General features: G+C 39.8%; 1 protein-coding gene across 2 annotated transcripts in view; it reads right to left on the bottom strand.

Annotated features, from left to right (window-relative positions):
• The window catches only part of UNC13B (unc-13 homolog B), a 208,235-nt gene that overhangs the window by 148,666 nt on the left and 43,220 nt on the right, over positions 1 to 16,349 (bottom strand). For both annotated transcript variants that reach the window (XM_051804592.1, XM_051804591.1), the window contains exon 7: positions 14,936 to 14,993. In XM_051804592.1, the coding sequence (XP_051660552.1) occupies positions 14,936 to 14,993 (58 nt within the window). The remainder of the gene's footprint in view (positions 1 to 14,935; positions 14,994 to 16,349) is intronic.

Consider the following 16,349-nt stretch of genomic DNA (forward strand, 5'->3'; position numbering starts at 1 on the left):
GGCATATAGCACACGTTACCTTTGCAGAAAAGTATTCTGTGAAATGCCAGCATATAGTGATAATCCTGTTCATTAACATGCGTGATGTTTAAATTTCAATTAAGCAAGAGACTGACAAAAGCTTGCAGAAGCAGCTTTGGGGATGCAGTGCCTCTTCAAAAGGAGGCATTACAGTCCATGTTTCAGCAAAATATCCCTCACAACACACATGGTGTGATAAATTCAAGTACTATTTTCTTCGAACAGATGATACACCAAGTCTTCCATAAGCGAAGCTGTAGCTTAGCCTCAGTCTCTGCAGATTAGTTAAATTATTAACAAGATACATAACAATAAACAAAAAAAGTCAGTAACTGTTATCACACTTTGAGAAATTTCACATATACCAAAGAGCTCTCAAGGGACGAAAACTGCTTCTTTGTCACTGGACCCACTGCACAGACAGCTGAGGGTGTGGCTGAAGGGGCAGGGCACAAGCATGCTGTTCCCATTTCATCATTGAATATTCATGCATATAGGCAGCATAAGAAGAAAACCCATCGGATTGTGACATCACACAGTAGGATTTTACAGAGTGGGGAAAATCAAGGAAAGGAGAGATACCTTCTCTGCCTGTTATTCCTCCCCTCAGCTCCTGCCTCTCAAAGTTATTACACTGCTGCAGGGTAGAACACACAGAGTTTTTAACATCTTGATCTCAAAACCACTTTTCACAGTCCCGTCATGTCATGTCAACTAGTCACCTTTAGCCTCTGGCAACTTTCTTAAATCAAGCTTCAGGACAGGAAGGAGAGCCAGCAGCAAAATTATTACAGGTGGCTGGATGAATGCACTTGAAGAAGTGTTTTTGTTGGTTTAAGGTCCCAGTGCACAGCAGGAACTCCTCTCAAAAGGTTGTATTAATTGCCTCCTGCTTTTCTAGCATAATGTGTCATCAGCCACTAGGAGTTGAGGTCCAGTCCCGCAAGCTTAGTTATCATCCATAAACTTGAGCAAAATCTTGGACAAAAGTAAAATCCTCACTAGTTCTCCAAATTAAGCACTGAGCTGTTCACAGCTTTTGTATATTTCAATAATGGTAGAAGAGAATAAAGTGTTCTAACTGAAGGAACTATGTCCAGTCCAAGTCAGCAGAGATCTCTGCCAGCTCCCCACCAAGGCCTTTGCAATTCACCTTCCCCACCCTTCATCCACTTAAACTTCTTTTCAGGATAGCTCCCCACAACTTCATTCCTTAAGCCTCAGACCCCACTGCTCCATCATCTGCCAAATCATCGGTCCCTTATGGCAATCATGGACACTTTCTAAAAACTTATGCTAATCAAAATGCACATTAGCCTAAAGAGGACTATTGAATAATAAGGAAGGGAAAAAGACACAAGAGCATTTTTTGAGGCCCTTCTATATCTCTCCATGCTAAAAACACCTAGGTTGTGAGAAATACTTTAAGTGCAATTTTGCAGGTCATTAGTTCATTGTATTGCCCTCATCACTTAAAAATACATTAGAAATTTGCATAATTGTAAGATGGCAAGTTTACAATATTGAGTCTTCAGTTTAAGAGCTTTCATAATCTTGTTTTTCCCACTTGAAAATACTCTGCTGCTGAAACACTCAACAGTCAAGAACCAAACTGACAGGCTGAAGTGCAAAGACTACTTTGAACATCTATCCTACTTCTTCAAGTCTTTCCCTTTCCTAAAATAAGACCAGGTTAGCAGCACTAGCTGCTAACATTTCCTAAAGTGCCCCCGTCCCTAAGAAGGGTCTGGGCTACAGCACTCCTTTAGCAAGAAGCTCTTACCAGGAAAAATCTTCCAGCTACCATCATGCTGTTTCTGCTGCTTCCTTCTCAGTTGCTGTTGAAAGTTTACAATTAGAAGTGTATTTTTCATAACATTGTCAAGATAATGGAGTTCACTTGGAAACATCATCAACACTGGCCCAGGCCTGCCTATAAGCATTCTAACGTGATTTCAAAGAGGACAGCACAGGAAGGATGAAGGAGAGGGAGGAAGGGAGCCTCATGAACACAAATACCTTTTGAATCCAAAACTCCACACACCAACACTTCAGATAAATAGGAGAAATACACTCTGCACAACTCTCCTAAACCTCTCACTGACCAATGCCTAAGCACCCCACTTCCTTCCCAAATACTCAAAACTGAGAAATTAAAGAAAGCTGTTTAGGACACTAATCTTTGGTTTAGTAGTGTACAAAAGTTAATTAGTTACCTCTCAGTTATCCTACCACACCTCTGAGAATAACTCCAAACAACTGAGACATTCAACACTGACAGCACGAGTTGGTCAACGCTGCTGATGCACAAAGAACTTATTCTTTGGTCAAAGACAGGAGACCAAGGAGGACAAAAAACATTGCTGGAGGAGAAATGGGGAAGTCAGTGGTGGGAGAATTCTAAAATGCAGAACAGGTCCATGTGTGAAATGCACTCTAACATTAGCTGGACATTAGACTCAGATGCAGTAAGAGCATCCTCTCCAGATCCCATTGTGTCAAAAATGGAAAAGTACCAGGCAGAATCCCCTCCCTGATGGATGTAGTCACAGTGACCTTTCTTTGCATGCTCCCCTTAGCAACACCCTCATTCGTAGCTTTTTTACAGGGAACAGACACCTTCATTTTAACCCTGATGGATCCATCTTTACAGGTCTTATGGGCTGTAGAAGCCACATACTGTATCTTGAGCAGAAGCCTTGCCTGTAGGACTTTCAGAAAGTGAAGATGTTTCACGCACATCATCTGGAAAAATGAACAAAAATTTGGTGGCCGGTGCACAGGTTATCACACCAGTCTTCACATGTAGCATTAGCCCCACAGATCACAGTCAGCTGCAGTATCTGAATTTTACCTGTCCCAGGCTGGTAAGCATTAGTTAAAGCAAAGCCCTGCCACTTTTGCCATGATAGTGTCTCACTGAGCTTGAATATGTGCACCTGCCATTTCTGCTTTCAGATTTACTCCTATTAGTAGTATTTGGAAGATATTTCCACATATTTTCACATCTTAGTAAAACAATCACTACAGATTCCCTTGTGTTTTTCCATCATTCCAAACATTGATTTGGGCTTACAGAGGCATGAAGACCAACACAAAAGACACACATAAGCAGAAAACTAGAATCACCTTTACAGGAAGAGAGTAATAGTCCAGTTCTGTCATCATGTCCTCAAATTCCAGCAGAAGGCAAAAGCAACTCACTTAAAACATGAGCAAAACAAAACTAAAAAGTGAAAAAATGAACAGCCATCCATCCACACAAATATGAAGACTCAGTGAAAGTGAAAGAAAATACAATGGAACGGATTTTCTATATGCATGAATATTTCCACTTTTCCTCATACTGGAGCATGCTGCATCACTATACGATCAGAAAGCTTGCAAGAAATCAAACTGTTACGTACTCAGCTGTTCTCCCCATCCGAAATAACTCCAGCTGCCTGCATGTAACACAAACAGCAGAAAAGAATAGGAATGGAAAAAGAAAGCTTAGAAAAACAAACCACAAGCATACTTTTCATGTATTTAAAACACCTTATAGATCATGAAAGAGATTTTTTTCTTGATAAATACAACATTAAATTTATGTTGGGGCTTGCTCCTCATATTCATTTTGTTTGAAGACTAAGATCGTTATGAACTCTAGGAATTGCTATGCAATCATGCATTTATCAACACAGGTAGACAAAATACTTATCAATCAACACATTACCTAACAAGAGCAGTTAAACAGTTATTTCCCAGTGCACTCATCAGGATTATAGATAGAAGGTCCCAGAAACCAGGGTCCAGTTTAGAGCAGTATCTGATTCCAGGCTAAACTCTGCAAGTCAAGTGGCAAAAGTTGCTCCTTGTTTCCACTTTCTGCCCCCAGCAGTGAGAGCACCACACCAGTAGTAACAGCATGAAAAACTGTGTGCATGTGAACTAGTGTTAAGTGTAGAGTACTTTCTTAGGCAGATAAACACACAGGTGAAAAACTTAAGAGCTCCCACAACGTTCCAGGGATGCAAATGGCCACAAGTTAATTCTGCAACAGTAAGCAAATCTCTCCCTGTTAAAATTGAAGGTGACAACAAATTCATGCAAAAGCTGAACTGTAAATTGGTAAGACAACCAAGTTATCACTTATCAATATCCATGTTGTGACCTCAAGGTCATACTCAGTACAATGGAGGCAACAAACTAGCGCATACAACGCTTAAAGCACTTCAGAAGCATGCACACAACTTGCAACTCCAAGAAACACTTCAGATCCAGCATTTCTAGAAGACTACCTGTAAAAAACACTTCAAAAAGTGACATTTACAGGAGTTTTGATGGGCCAAGTGCAGCAGACAATAAGCAAATTCTTCACCTGTAGGAAGAGAACAAGCAAGAGCTTTCTGTCCTGGCTATCAGCCTCGTCTCTACCTACCAGCCAGGCACACATTACCAAGAAGGTGACAGCTCAGAGGATTAAACATATCCCTCACACTGCACTCATTAACAAGAGTCACAAAGTTAGAGTGGGTGAGTTCTTGCTTTTAGCTAAAATTGCAAAAAACAGTTCTGGGAAAAAAGTATCTTTGTCCCAAAAAATCACCACTGAACTAGTACGTAAGTAAGTGACGATTAGTCCTGATGAGTAACTTGGCTTCCCAAGGGTTTAGTCCCTAGGTACATGTACTACAGTGGGGCTTCAAATCTACAGGGAAAGAAAAAGTGAGCAGGAAAAAGAAAAATAGGTACAAAGGTGGACTACCCCAAGAAAATTAAAAAAGCAAATCAGGGTTTCACTCTCTCTCTCATCAGAGCTACAACTAGACTGCTCCTTTCTTCGCAGAAATAAAAGGTTTACTAAGCAATGCAGTTCCTCAGATACACATCAGTACTTCAAGGTTCCTGGACTACGCTCTGGCACACGTGTGGTGCTTTGCACAGGCACAAGCTTTGCTCAGCCCAAAGTGACACTTTTATTATCTGCTAGAGCTTCAGAGGTAGGTCACTGCCTTCTGGTTCCTACAAGAGTAGTTAGAGAAAAAAAAAAACAAACCAACACATGTATGTTTGCTTTGGTCAATAAAGGAAGCAGCCCTGACCAAGTGGAACAAATTCAATTATATTTTTTATCATATTGATTTAGAAAAAGACCGCATATTAAACTGATATAATGCTCAGCAAATGCAGTTTCCATGGAGTATAAAAGGGTTATTCCTCTCCTGTTTACAGAAGTTCTTGCTCACAGAACTTAACAAGTGAGAAAAAGCAAAGTCCATCGAGTTGAGCACCAGAAGTCTACAGCCTGAGAGAAGACAAATGTCATGTCTCTGGTCCACAGCAGCAAGTGTGACAATTCACCACTTGGACAATGCACCAGTGCCAGCTGGGCTGGCAAGATGATGATGTATCCAAATGCATCAGAAACCTGCCAGTGTCCACCTGACAGTGTTTACATGACCCTGACCACAGGGTTGTCATCTCAAACTTGTTTTTCACTGCAACAAAAATCCATGGATTGCCTAAATATCAGCTTTGACAGAGGTCTGAGTGTATTTCAGGGGGAAAGGAGTGAAGAAGGAGGAACACACAACCAAGCTGGCAAAAAAACAGAAGTAAAAGACATCCAACAAAGAGAGATGAGAAAGGAAGACAACCAGTAGAAGCGGTATGGAAACCAGAGGCAGGGAGAGCAGAGGCAATAGAGACAAATATGGGGAAAAAGAAGCAAGATGTTGACAGAACCCTGCACTGAGCTTTAATGTGCTGTAATCAATAGTTCCCATTAGAGAGAAAATAATTTCCTATTAATGTATAAGTCAAACAATATCTTTTGTGCATCTCGTTCCTGAAAATCTCAAGCCACTAACACATGTAATAGCAACTCCAGCACATCTTTCCATCAAAAAGTCTGTATCTCAGGTGAACAGTAAGAGGAAGGAACATTCAGACATCTGGATCAATACTAAAGATCCAGAAAAACTCTGTTGTGAGAGAACATCATTGCAGTCAGGCTACTTATTAGTGAAATCCATGTCATTATTCACAAGTGAATACACATGTAACATCCCAAAGAAACTGGGGAAGAAATAGCAGAAGATACTATAAATTTCTCAAACCAGTATGCAGATCAGAAAAACCACAGAGGAAATGGAGCTTACCTGTCCTGCAACTTTCACAAAGACAAAACACCCAGACTGACAGCCTCTGCACAAACCACTGTAATCAATCTGTGTGGAGGGAATGAGTGGCTCTTTAAGGGAAAATGGAAAGCCTGACCCCTGAAACGAGCTCACACTGTTCCTAGCCCTTACTTCCTAGACAGTAAAAGGCCTGATGGCACAAACCAATGACAAAAGTCATTGTTTAAAACTGGAACAAGGAGAAAACCACCAAGTGCTAAAAATGAGCCTTTCTCTTCCTCTGTTCTTGGAGGAGAAACATTACCACCTCCCACAGGCAAAGAGTCCTCAAACTGACAGTGATAACCCTGAACTAGCTACTTACCTGGCCACCTCACTGCTACCGAGTTCCACAAACTTTCCATGCCCAAACATCAGCTGATGCCAAGCAGGGCAGGGTGAGGAGAAAGGTGGCTGCCATGAGACACCAGCTCCTTACCCTGCAAGTTCCGCACTGAGAAGTTGTGTCTTGGCTAACCAGGGCGTGCTACAACTAGAGAACGACTGGAAGACAATACTGCAGCAGCAAACAGAAAGAGATGCAGTAACAGAGAGTAAGGCAGAAGCTCAAAACTCTGCTTTTGTTTGTTTTTACTAACACCCACTTCACTTCAGCGTCTAACATTTTGGAAAAAAAGATGAATTTATTAAAGATTCAACACATATGCTGCTTCATTTAAGATTCAGGAGCTAACAGTATATATCTCAGTCCTTCAGCATAATCGCAGAAGACCTGGGCTGACAGTCTTGATATTTTGAAGGTTAATGAAAACAGAATTTCCTTTTAGCCTTTTCAAGTTGTTTTTCTGCTTCATAAAAATAACATGCATAACCTCAATTTGTTAAGAAAAATCCCTTCCAGATCACCTTCAGGAACAAATTTAAACCTGTACTAACTTGAATTAAAAACGTCAAGAAGTCTGGACAGATAAAAATTGGAAATTTGTAATTCTAAAGACATACAACAACATACATTAACACTAGAATAGATGATACACACAAGTCAGACTGGTTACTCCATGTGCTCTTAAATACCAACAGTGTGTGTCTCGGTTATCACATTATTTTGTATTCGTAAGTTTCAGTACTCAAAAAATGAGGTTTCATATAAACCTCCAATTAAGGACTAAGCAATGCCAGCAGCCTGGTGCCTTGGAAGCTACAACATTTTTGTCATTAACACATTTTATAAAGCACATCTAAGTTCCCACAGTTAGCTGAACATAACATATGCTTGTTCTGTGTCTCAGTTATGCAACTATTCAAGGAGGAACTCCTCCTCCCCACTTCACACTGTCAAGCCTGGATCAGCAGGGACACTGTAGAAAAGCAGAATATTCCAAGTTCTTAATGCAGTCTAATTTGACTGCTTGTGTGCCATTTTGTTTCATTGCTGTTTACAAGTCTCTGGGAGTGGCTGGCACCTACTATCCCTGCTGTCCACTGCTTACAGTCATGCTGGTGAATTATTTAATTACCCTGTTGTATCCCATGCTGAGCACAGACAGAAATCATCTAAATGAGTTTATAAAAGCAAACAAAGCTCAGGAAATCGCACTATATTTGGTGCTAATAAAATACTGTTTGTAGAATACAAACAGAGCTGGGAAAGTCCTGGTCAGTTCTTTTTTCTGGGTTTAATAAACCTCCTTTTCCCCTGGCTAATTCCCTCAACAGAGTGTGCCAGCTCTCAGATTCCATAGAAATCCTCATTCTTCCAGTGTTCAATGCACTTCCCAACACTAAACAGGTGGTATTTTAGTGTAATAAGCTTCTCAAACACCAAACATACACTGAAGAGGTTTTTAGAAGGAAGTCAAGTTTTCAGTAAGCAGGATGACCAAGAGGGTTTCATAACAAGTACCACTATTTCCAGTTCAGTTTTGGAACATCACAGATGAAGGCTAAGGCCTTTGCACAAAAGGAGATGAGAAAGCACAGGAGGGAAATGAGCTAAAAGGAGCTGACAGAGACAAGGATAGGCACGGTAGTGTGACATTGGAGTACTCCCCTCTTGCTCCCTTTTTTTCACCACATTCAGCTTACGCTGAGCTTTTGGAGTATTTTATTTCACTAAATGAAAGGGACCTTCTGGCCACCTTTACTATGGTTAAAGAAAATCAGATTGAGAGCTGAGAATTTAAGTAGGGCTTGGATCACCAAATTAGAGTACCCACTAAGTCATTACAAGCTTGTGCAACTCATTAATAACCACAGTAAAAGAATCAGGTAGAGCTCCACCTAATTTTATTTACAATGGAAAAACTGTAATATTTCTATCACTGCATTGATATCTAACAGAGCTGTCTTGTCTTAAAAATTTTACACAGACTAAGAGATGTAAACACAAGCACTGGCAAAAGATTTATATACTCCTCATGAGATACAACTTTGGACCATAGTGGATCACCTAACACTATATATATATATATGCATAATGGCAAAGAGGAATATAATGTTCTACAGCAGCTGGGATACAAGATTTGGTGCCTTTTTTCCTTCTGATTTTCAGTCTTGGACTTTGAGTACAAGCCTTATTGCTCAAGGGCACATGTTTCTGGCTTGTGCATAAAGTCAGGCAAAAATTTTTCTATCAGTTTAAAATATTTAGTCCAATTTTTAAAAAGTTTATATTCCACTGTGGCAGCAAAATTCAAATTAATTTCCTCCTATTGCTATGACATTAAAGGATGACTAATAAAGTTTTAAAGTCCTTAAAAAGTCTGCACAAAAAAAAAGGCATCTTTCATGAAGAGCGCTAGACAAATTATGAAAGCTACAGAGTTTAACTGAGCATTTGCATTGTTTGATCACTGTTTACGGACACACACATCAGTATTAGCAATGTTCAGAATTTCAGTAGGAGCTTTACATTTGGAGTTTATTTAAAAGTCAAAGTTTTATTTCCTTGTCACCACTTCTCAGAATGCAGCCCATACTCTAGGAAAACAACAACTAAAAAAAGGTATATTTAGGGGATCAGCAGCAAAAACAAAGCCTTAGAGTTTTCTAGAGTTCAGCAGTAAGTCAGTCTTTTTTACTGTATAATCTCCTAATATAGCCAGTATTTTTATTTTTAAATTTCATTTGCCAAGTACTTTTCCTTAGACATATCCAGTCCAGAAGTGGCACTTTTACCCTAAAACTGCAGGCAGACACTTTGGAGTAATACCTTGAATCTGTGTTCCTTTTAGCAGATCCATCATGCCTTCAGCCAGCCCTGACAGTGAGTACCATAACGCCAAGAAAACAAGTCTCCCAGGGGGGATTCATCCCAAACAAGGAGGAATGGGAGCTGCCAATCACCCAGAAGCAGAGAAGCCCAGGAACTCGCTTTCCCAGCCCATCACCAAATGACCACAAAACAGCTCATACAACGATTTCCCTTGCACAGGTTAAAGCAGTTTTTCCTCGGCCCAGCTTAAATTAAAAAGAAAAAAAAAATAGCCACTCGTGTATTGTTTTGAATTATACTAAACATTTTTCAAGGACTGTTGTAACTGCACTGTGGCCAGAAGTTCTGCTCTAACTGGAGCACAGCTTTCCAATGACTGCAGCACGATCTTTACTGTCACCTACCCTTGAGAAGGGTAAAACAATCATTGACTTCCTCTTCACCCTTCCCAAACTGGTCTGGTCTAGAGATGCCATAGGTGTCTGCTGACCTCTGTTGTTTAGGTGCAGAATCAGGCTGGTAACCATCAAAAAAAAAAAAAAAAAGGCAAGAATCTAGATGTATAGCACACACCTCTACAGCAAGGAGAGCTGTGCAGCTGTGTCACCTCCCAGCAATCTCAGACAACTATGCTGCCTGACCCTCCACTAACACACATCATACATCTCTATGAACAATCAAAAGGGTCAAGCTGTGGCCTGTTTAAAAGTGTTTTGATTCTGCCTGGCCTTGAGACACCGGTATAGCAGATCACTTTTTTAACGTATCATTACTGAAGAAGAAAACAAATTTTTTTTCAATAGGATGTCATTTCGGCACATTTGCTGACAAAGAGTCAGTTCATCCAGCAGCAGGGTGGGATGCCCCCAACCCAGTGGCACATTAATGTCAGCAGAAAGATGCCAATATCCACAGTATCATCACATCCATACATCAGTGTGGATGGTATCAGGGCTTCCTGGGGAGTCAGGGCCTGGGAGGGCAATCTTTGGGCTTTTTACCAGACAAAACCCCTCATCAGCACCAGGGAAAAAAAACATAATCTCAGCATTAGAGTCCTTCTATTCAGAGGAATGTACAAGCCTTCCTGAGGCACCAGTGGAATTTGAGGTCCTAAAAAGAAAACTAGAGGGCATCAGGAATGAAACCTCTCAAAGTCAGCCTTTGTTGTACCTTTGAAATAGTAGTGAATGTGTAGGTATTAAAAGAATTTTGCCTTATATATTGTGCAGAAATAGATTTCTTCGAGTATTAGTGGGAGAGAAGGGTCACCACAACAAACTGATCTGGCAAAAAATGCCATCCATTCCTATGATGCGTATAAAACATTTTGCCAGATTTTAAGTGGATAAAAAGCTGCTCGTGTATCTAAAACAAAACTGCAACATTTTTTTTCCTGCATGCATGTGCACACACACACATTCCAGAGAGCATATAGAGATGTAATCTTGCTCCCTTCTCTCTCATCTTATGGCAGACCAACCACAGACTAGCTTTGGTTCTTTTGGTGGTATAACAGTGTATCAGAAGTTTTTTCTCCTTAACACACAGAGTCCAGAGCCAAGCAACAAATTCGCCTTCTGCTGATAAAAAAGAAGAATAGCAAAACATACAATAAAAAAATAAACAAAACAAAACTACCCCCCCTTTTTTTTTAAAAAAAAAAAAAAAGAAAAAGGAAAACAAAAAACCACCACCCACCACAGCCCTGGTAACCAGGGATTTTACAGAGCAAAGCACTAAAGGAAATGGAAGAAAAACATATATGAAGAAAAGCGACAATAAAGCGTTCTCACAAAGATTATCAGTCAATGATAAGAAGACAGACAGAACTGGTTGATTCAGTGGCACTTAGATTATCGTTCCTGAGAATCTGAACAAACCTGCTCCCTTCCAGATTTGTAAACTCCCTGACAAATGGTGTAGGACAGTATTTACAGTAGCTGATATTAACCACGTCTGCCAAACCTTTTTTGCAAAGATGCAGAATATCTTTCTCATCCCACTTTGGACTGTGACTGATCCAAGTCAGAGCTGCATTTAAAACACTCTCAGTGTGACTCACTTATGGATTATAATGGACTTTTAGGTTGCCAGAAATGATTTTGAGCATACAAGGAAAACATATCTGTAACTCCCCACAATAAATAGATTAAAGCTTATTGACTCAAGGCCAAAATAATCAAATAACGCTTCTTCAATCTGCTTCATTTAAAGTGAATTTCAGACAATAAAACCTTGGGTTTCTTTTTAATTTACATTTAATTTCAGGCTGCTTGTAAAAGCTAATATGGGGATGCTTCAGTTATTCAACAATGACGTATCAGAAAATTAAGAATTATGACTGCCTTTAACATAAAGGCAAACAAAACTGGATCCATGGGCACTATAGTGCTTTGCTTATGGCTCAGAATCACTGGAAGTTAAATCACTTGGAAGCATGCAATCTTTCTGGGGCAGGAGAAATATACAGGGAAGCACAGCAGTTGGGAGGTAAAAATGAAACGGTTAAGTATGATAAAGGAAGAGACAGGAGTGCCAAAAGCAGCAGGGCTTAGAAGAACCACCTGATTCATTTAAGAATAGGTAGGAAGCCTAAATACCACATTACCTCAGAAAGTATGGGTCAGACTCTTCTAAGAACAAAACAGCATTTGAGACTGTGAAAGTGGACCTGAAAGCCCAATAATCTCTGGAAAAATTGGAGCTTCTAGTCTGGGCTGAGATTTCCCATGGTACCATGCCAAGGCAGCAGCCCATACACAAACAGAGACAAAACCCCACCCTCACAGATCAGACGATGGCTTTCAGACAGGGCCCACCTCTCTTCTCCCACATCCTGCTCCATCCATCTCTGCCTCTGTACTCATGGGGGGATAACAGAACAAGTTGCATCCATGCAGGAGGAGGGAAACAACCACAAGAAGGTGGTTGGGGAAAGGGAACAGACATGTCTGCAAAGTACAGAAGCAGAAGAGGGCATAAGTGTAATCTAATTTAACATATAAGGAGGACATGTATTTCTCCATTTAATGAACCTGATCTTTCCTGCTGGAGTAGGTTTTCTCTAGCTAGAACAAGGATGTCAAAATGTTCTTCTGAGACCTGCAAGAGGGCTAAGCAGGACACCAGTGGCATGTGCAGTTAGGCACCATTTTTTTAAATGCAATCTATATGAAGTGTTTTGCGGCACTTTTGTTCTATACTGCATCAGGTGTGGTTTCTTTATCAGTTTTGTATTTTTTAGGATTGGGAAGACATTCTCATGGGGCAAAAACTATTTACACTGAGCATTTCTCTTTCTCCTTTTAAACCATTAGTCTGATGTCCAGCTGATTGTGTCCTGCTCCCAGCAGCGACCATATCTCATCTAGCACATCATGATGGAAAATTGGATGAGTCTTGCAAGTGTTCTTGAGGATGTTTTTTATTACATCTAAAAATATAGTTATCAATTATTAACCCACAAGGTAAGTAAGAACACTGCGTACTGGGCACATTTTAGGCTCCTGTGTCACATGCAAAGGTCAGGTCAGCTTTCAATAGAGATATAATCAATGCACCTTCTGGGTTAAACTCTTGAGTATCCAAGGACTGTGCTACAGTCAGGAAAACTGACGGTTCTTACGCACAGGTTGATGCAGGGACAGTTCATTTTTCAAGAGTACCTCTATATTAAATGTCTAATTTACATTTTTCCATGTAAACAGATATTCACAGATGCCAGATACTTGCAGGCAGTAAATAAGCAAAAGTACATGCAGTGCCATGAGCTTTATTGAAAATTCTTAAATACATTAACCACATACTGCTTTGAAATGTTTAACATCCATTCTAATGATGCTTTAATCCCATGAATGATTACACTAATTCTTGTGTGACATTACTGTTCAAAGCAGGGGCCTTCAATTAATTACTGTAAAAGGTCACTTTCAAGGAAGGTGCACGCTGTTAACAGGCAGCACAAAAAGGGCAGCTGCAGTGCTGTTCTTCACTGTGTCTGCCTGTGAGAGCCCATTTGGCTCTCCAGGGGAGAAACGGGCTACAGGTAGATGTAAAAGCACCCTGCTGTGGGAACAGGTGCAGCTATTTTTTCTACACAGAAGCATTCCTTCTAATTTACCCATATATCGCAATAATTAGAAGAGCCAATGAAACCAGCCTCTCCCAAACAGAAGCAAAGTCCAGGGCACAGAGCCAGGAAAGCAATTTCAGCAAATATGTTAATTTCTTCGACATTTCACATCAGGTAGCTTTTCTTTGACCTTTTGGCATCAGGAGTTCTGCTCACTATGCTAATATAATTTAATAAAATATCTGTTTCTCCCAAAATGCTTCTTATCTGTAGGCTTAACAAATCAATTGTGACCTTTTGACTATGTAAAAAGCGAAACAAAACACAAAGAAACCCACCCAAAACAGATCACCAACAAAAAACCAAAAACAAACAAAAAAAGTGCTTTATTCTTTACATACACCTTTTTTTTTCAGAAAGGGAGGACACATTCAGTGTTACCTGGAGTGAAAGCATTGATGAAATACTCTCATATGGAGCTTTGTACATTTTCCAGCTACACAGCACATTTGGATTTTCTAAGCAATTGGTTAATATCCATATTTTGTTGAAGATTCTTTTAAGACAACATTACAATACTATACAGAGTAATTAATTCTACTCAAAAAAGTAAACAGCAATTAGCATTTCCTAATGTTATCAGTTTTGAGGAGATCCTATAATCAGCCTAATGGATAAACAGCCTGCAACGTGTAATATCCAAGTCTTACAGGATTTGAAGTAGAGGATAAAAGATTTGTCTAAATTATGAGACTTGAATTTTATTAATGTGGTTGCCAAAAGTAGATAAGACATTCACAAGAGACATCACTGAGCTTTCATCTATTGTACGTTAAAAGCAGTGTTTCAGAAATCTAATTTTGCAGACCATCAGATACAGTATTTCCTAGGTTATTTTTCCATCCACGTTTTCAGAAGCATAAAAAAATGCAAGACGAGATAAGCAGAAATTAGTAAAAGCATTTTTTCCATCCATCAACACAGCATTGAAAAGTAATATTAAAGAAATCAGACATCAAGTACACAAACCTCTGGTGCATGTTAAAAGGCTACCAGCAGTACTTGTCTCCATCTACTTTCTGCCTCTTCAAATTTCATTAAACAGTAATAAAAATAATATTTAACACAGGATGTTTAAAGATAACACGTTTAAAGAGCCTGACTTAGTCACATGAAAAAAACTCAGCATTTTCTTACAGGCATCAATATTACAAGGCTCTAACAATCCAGGTGACTTTGAACACATTTGCTGTTCCTTTTGCACATAAGGACTCCAGCAGGTTAGACTCAATTTTGCTTCCTTGCATCAGAAGCTTTAGACCAGCATTTTGAGGAGCACAGCTTTTCATAACTGACAAAAGTTGCTGGCTGCACAGAGATTTAAGTATTTCTAGCAAGAAAATATTGTTCTGATGTACCATCACTTGATAACTAAGCACAGAAGGAAATTAAGTACACTGTAAAAGGAAAAAATATTGAGAAGAAAAAAGTCTAACTTACAACACTGGGAGGCAGCACTGGGCAATGGTTTCTTCTGGACTTCCTCCTGAAAGGAGTACTAAGGGAGGAAAAAAAAATAGGAAAAAACACAGATGGATAAAAAAGCAAATGGTAATTTTATGAAACAGCTTTCAGAATACAGCATGCCACACATAAGAGAAAATATCCCTGGCAGTATCAAAGCATAATATCTATAAGTATAATATCTATAATATATTCTCCATAATACAAACACAGTCCCAGAAGTGTCCTTTTTTTCATGCTAAAATCACATGTTCCAAAGTGCACATCTTGTTAGGGTGAAATCTGCTTTACTACAAGCACAGGCCCCTACTATCAATTGTGAGGCCTCAAATTAGACACCTAAAAGACCCGATTCTCCACACCATGATGTCGGTGTGACAGGGAGCTCAGAACTGAGTATAAGCCTGTTTACATTTAGACACTGCAGCAGAGCTTAAACAGCTCAAAATTCAAGTGGGCTCACAGCAAGTCTGCAGCAGGAGATGGAAGCAGTTAGATAATTAGTGTGTCTGTCAGGGTAGGAACACAATGTTTGCCCAGCCAACACTTGCAAACTCTCCTGTGATCCACTTTCCATCCAAAGTAAAGAATTTTTCATCTCATTTAATACTAAATTAGAGAACACAGAGGTATTTCAATTAGCCAGCTTTGACTTTTTACAAAGCTGTTTGTTACAGCATCAAAGCATTCCCAAGGGGAATGCCAGTGATTTTATTTTGTTATTCCATCTTGCATTACATAGAGATACGAGAAAATTAGGACAATTGACCAAAATAATGAGAGCAGTCTTTGCTGGGAAAAAAAGGTCTGACAACAAAGGAAGTGGCAAACTCAGCAAGATGGTGCTGCAGCCTGTGCAAAACAGGGCCACCAGACAGTCTCTCCTTGGATTTGGTAAGGATTAATGGCCGGTTCTTTACATGGAAGGTGACAACCCGCAGACTTCCGCTGTGGTTATCTTCCAATCTGTGCTATTTAAAATGCACAAGGGATCCTGAGAGGTGGTTAGTCTTGTCATCAGCAAACTGCCAACCCACTGAGTTAATCAGGATTGCGAAAACAAGAACTGCCGGATCTGACAGCACTGACTGGTTGACAAAGTGGTGAAAGGAAGTCTGTTGATGAGCAATTTCAGAAGCACAGGACAGCAACGGGTTGTGAATTATTATCCTCAGAGATCCCAAAATGGCAGCAGTTTGTTCTTTTTAAGGCATCAGCCTGACGGCTATCAGCATTCCCAACATGAAAACTGAGTATTGTTTGTAGGAAGAGAGGCCAGAAAGCATTTTTACGACACCATATGAACTCCAAATGAACCTGCCTATTGAATACTGCTGTGCAACCTTAGTCTGTTCATTCATTGTCTCAGAGATAGCTGAACTTAACGTAC

Source organism: Manacus candei, unplaced genomic scaffold (genome assembly GCF_025592945.1).
Source record: "Manacus candei isolate 608988 ecotype Guabito, Panama unplaced genomic scaffold, ASM2559294v1 h1tg000061l, whole genome shotgun sequence".
Taxonomy (NCBI): Eukaryota; Metazoa; Chordata; class Aves; order Passeriformes; family Pipridae; genus Manacus; species Manacus candei.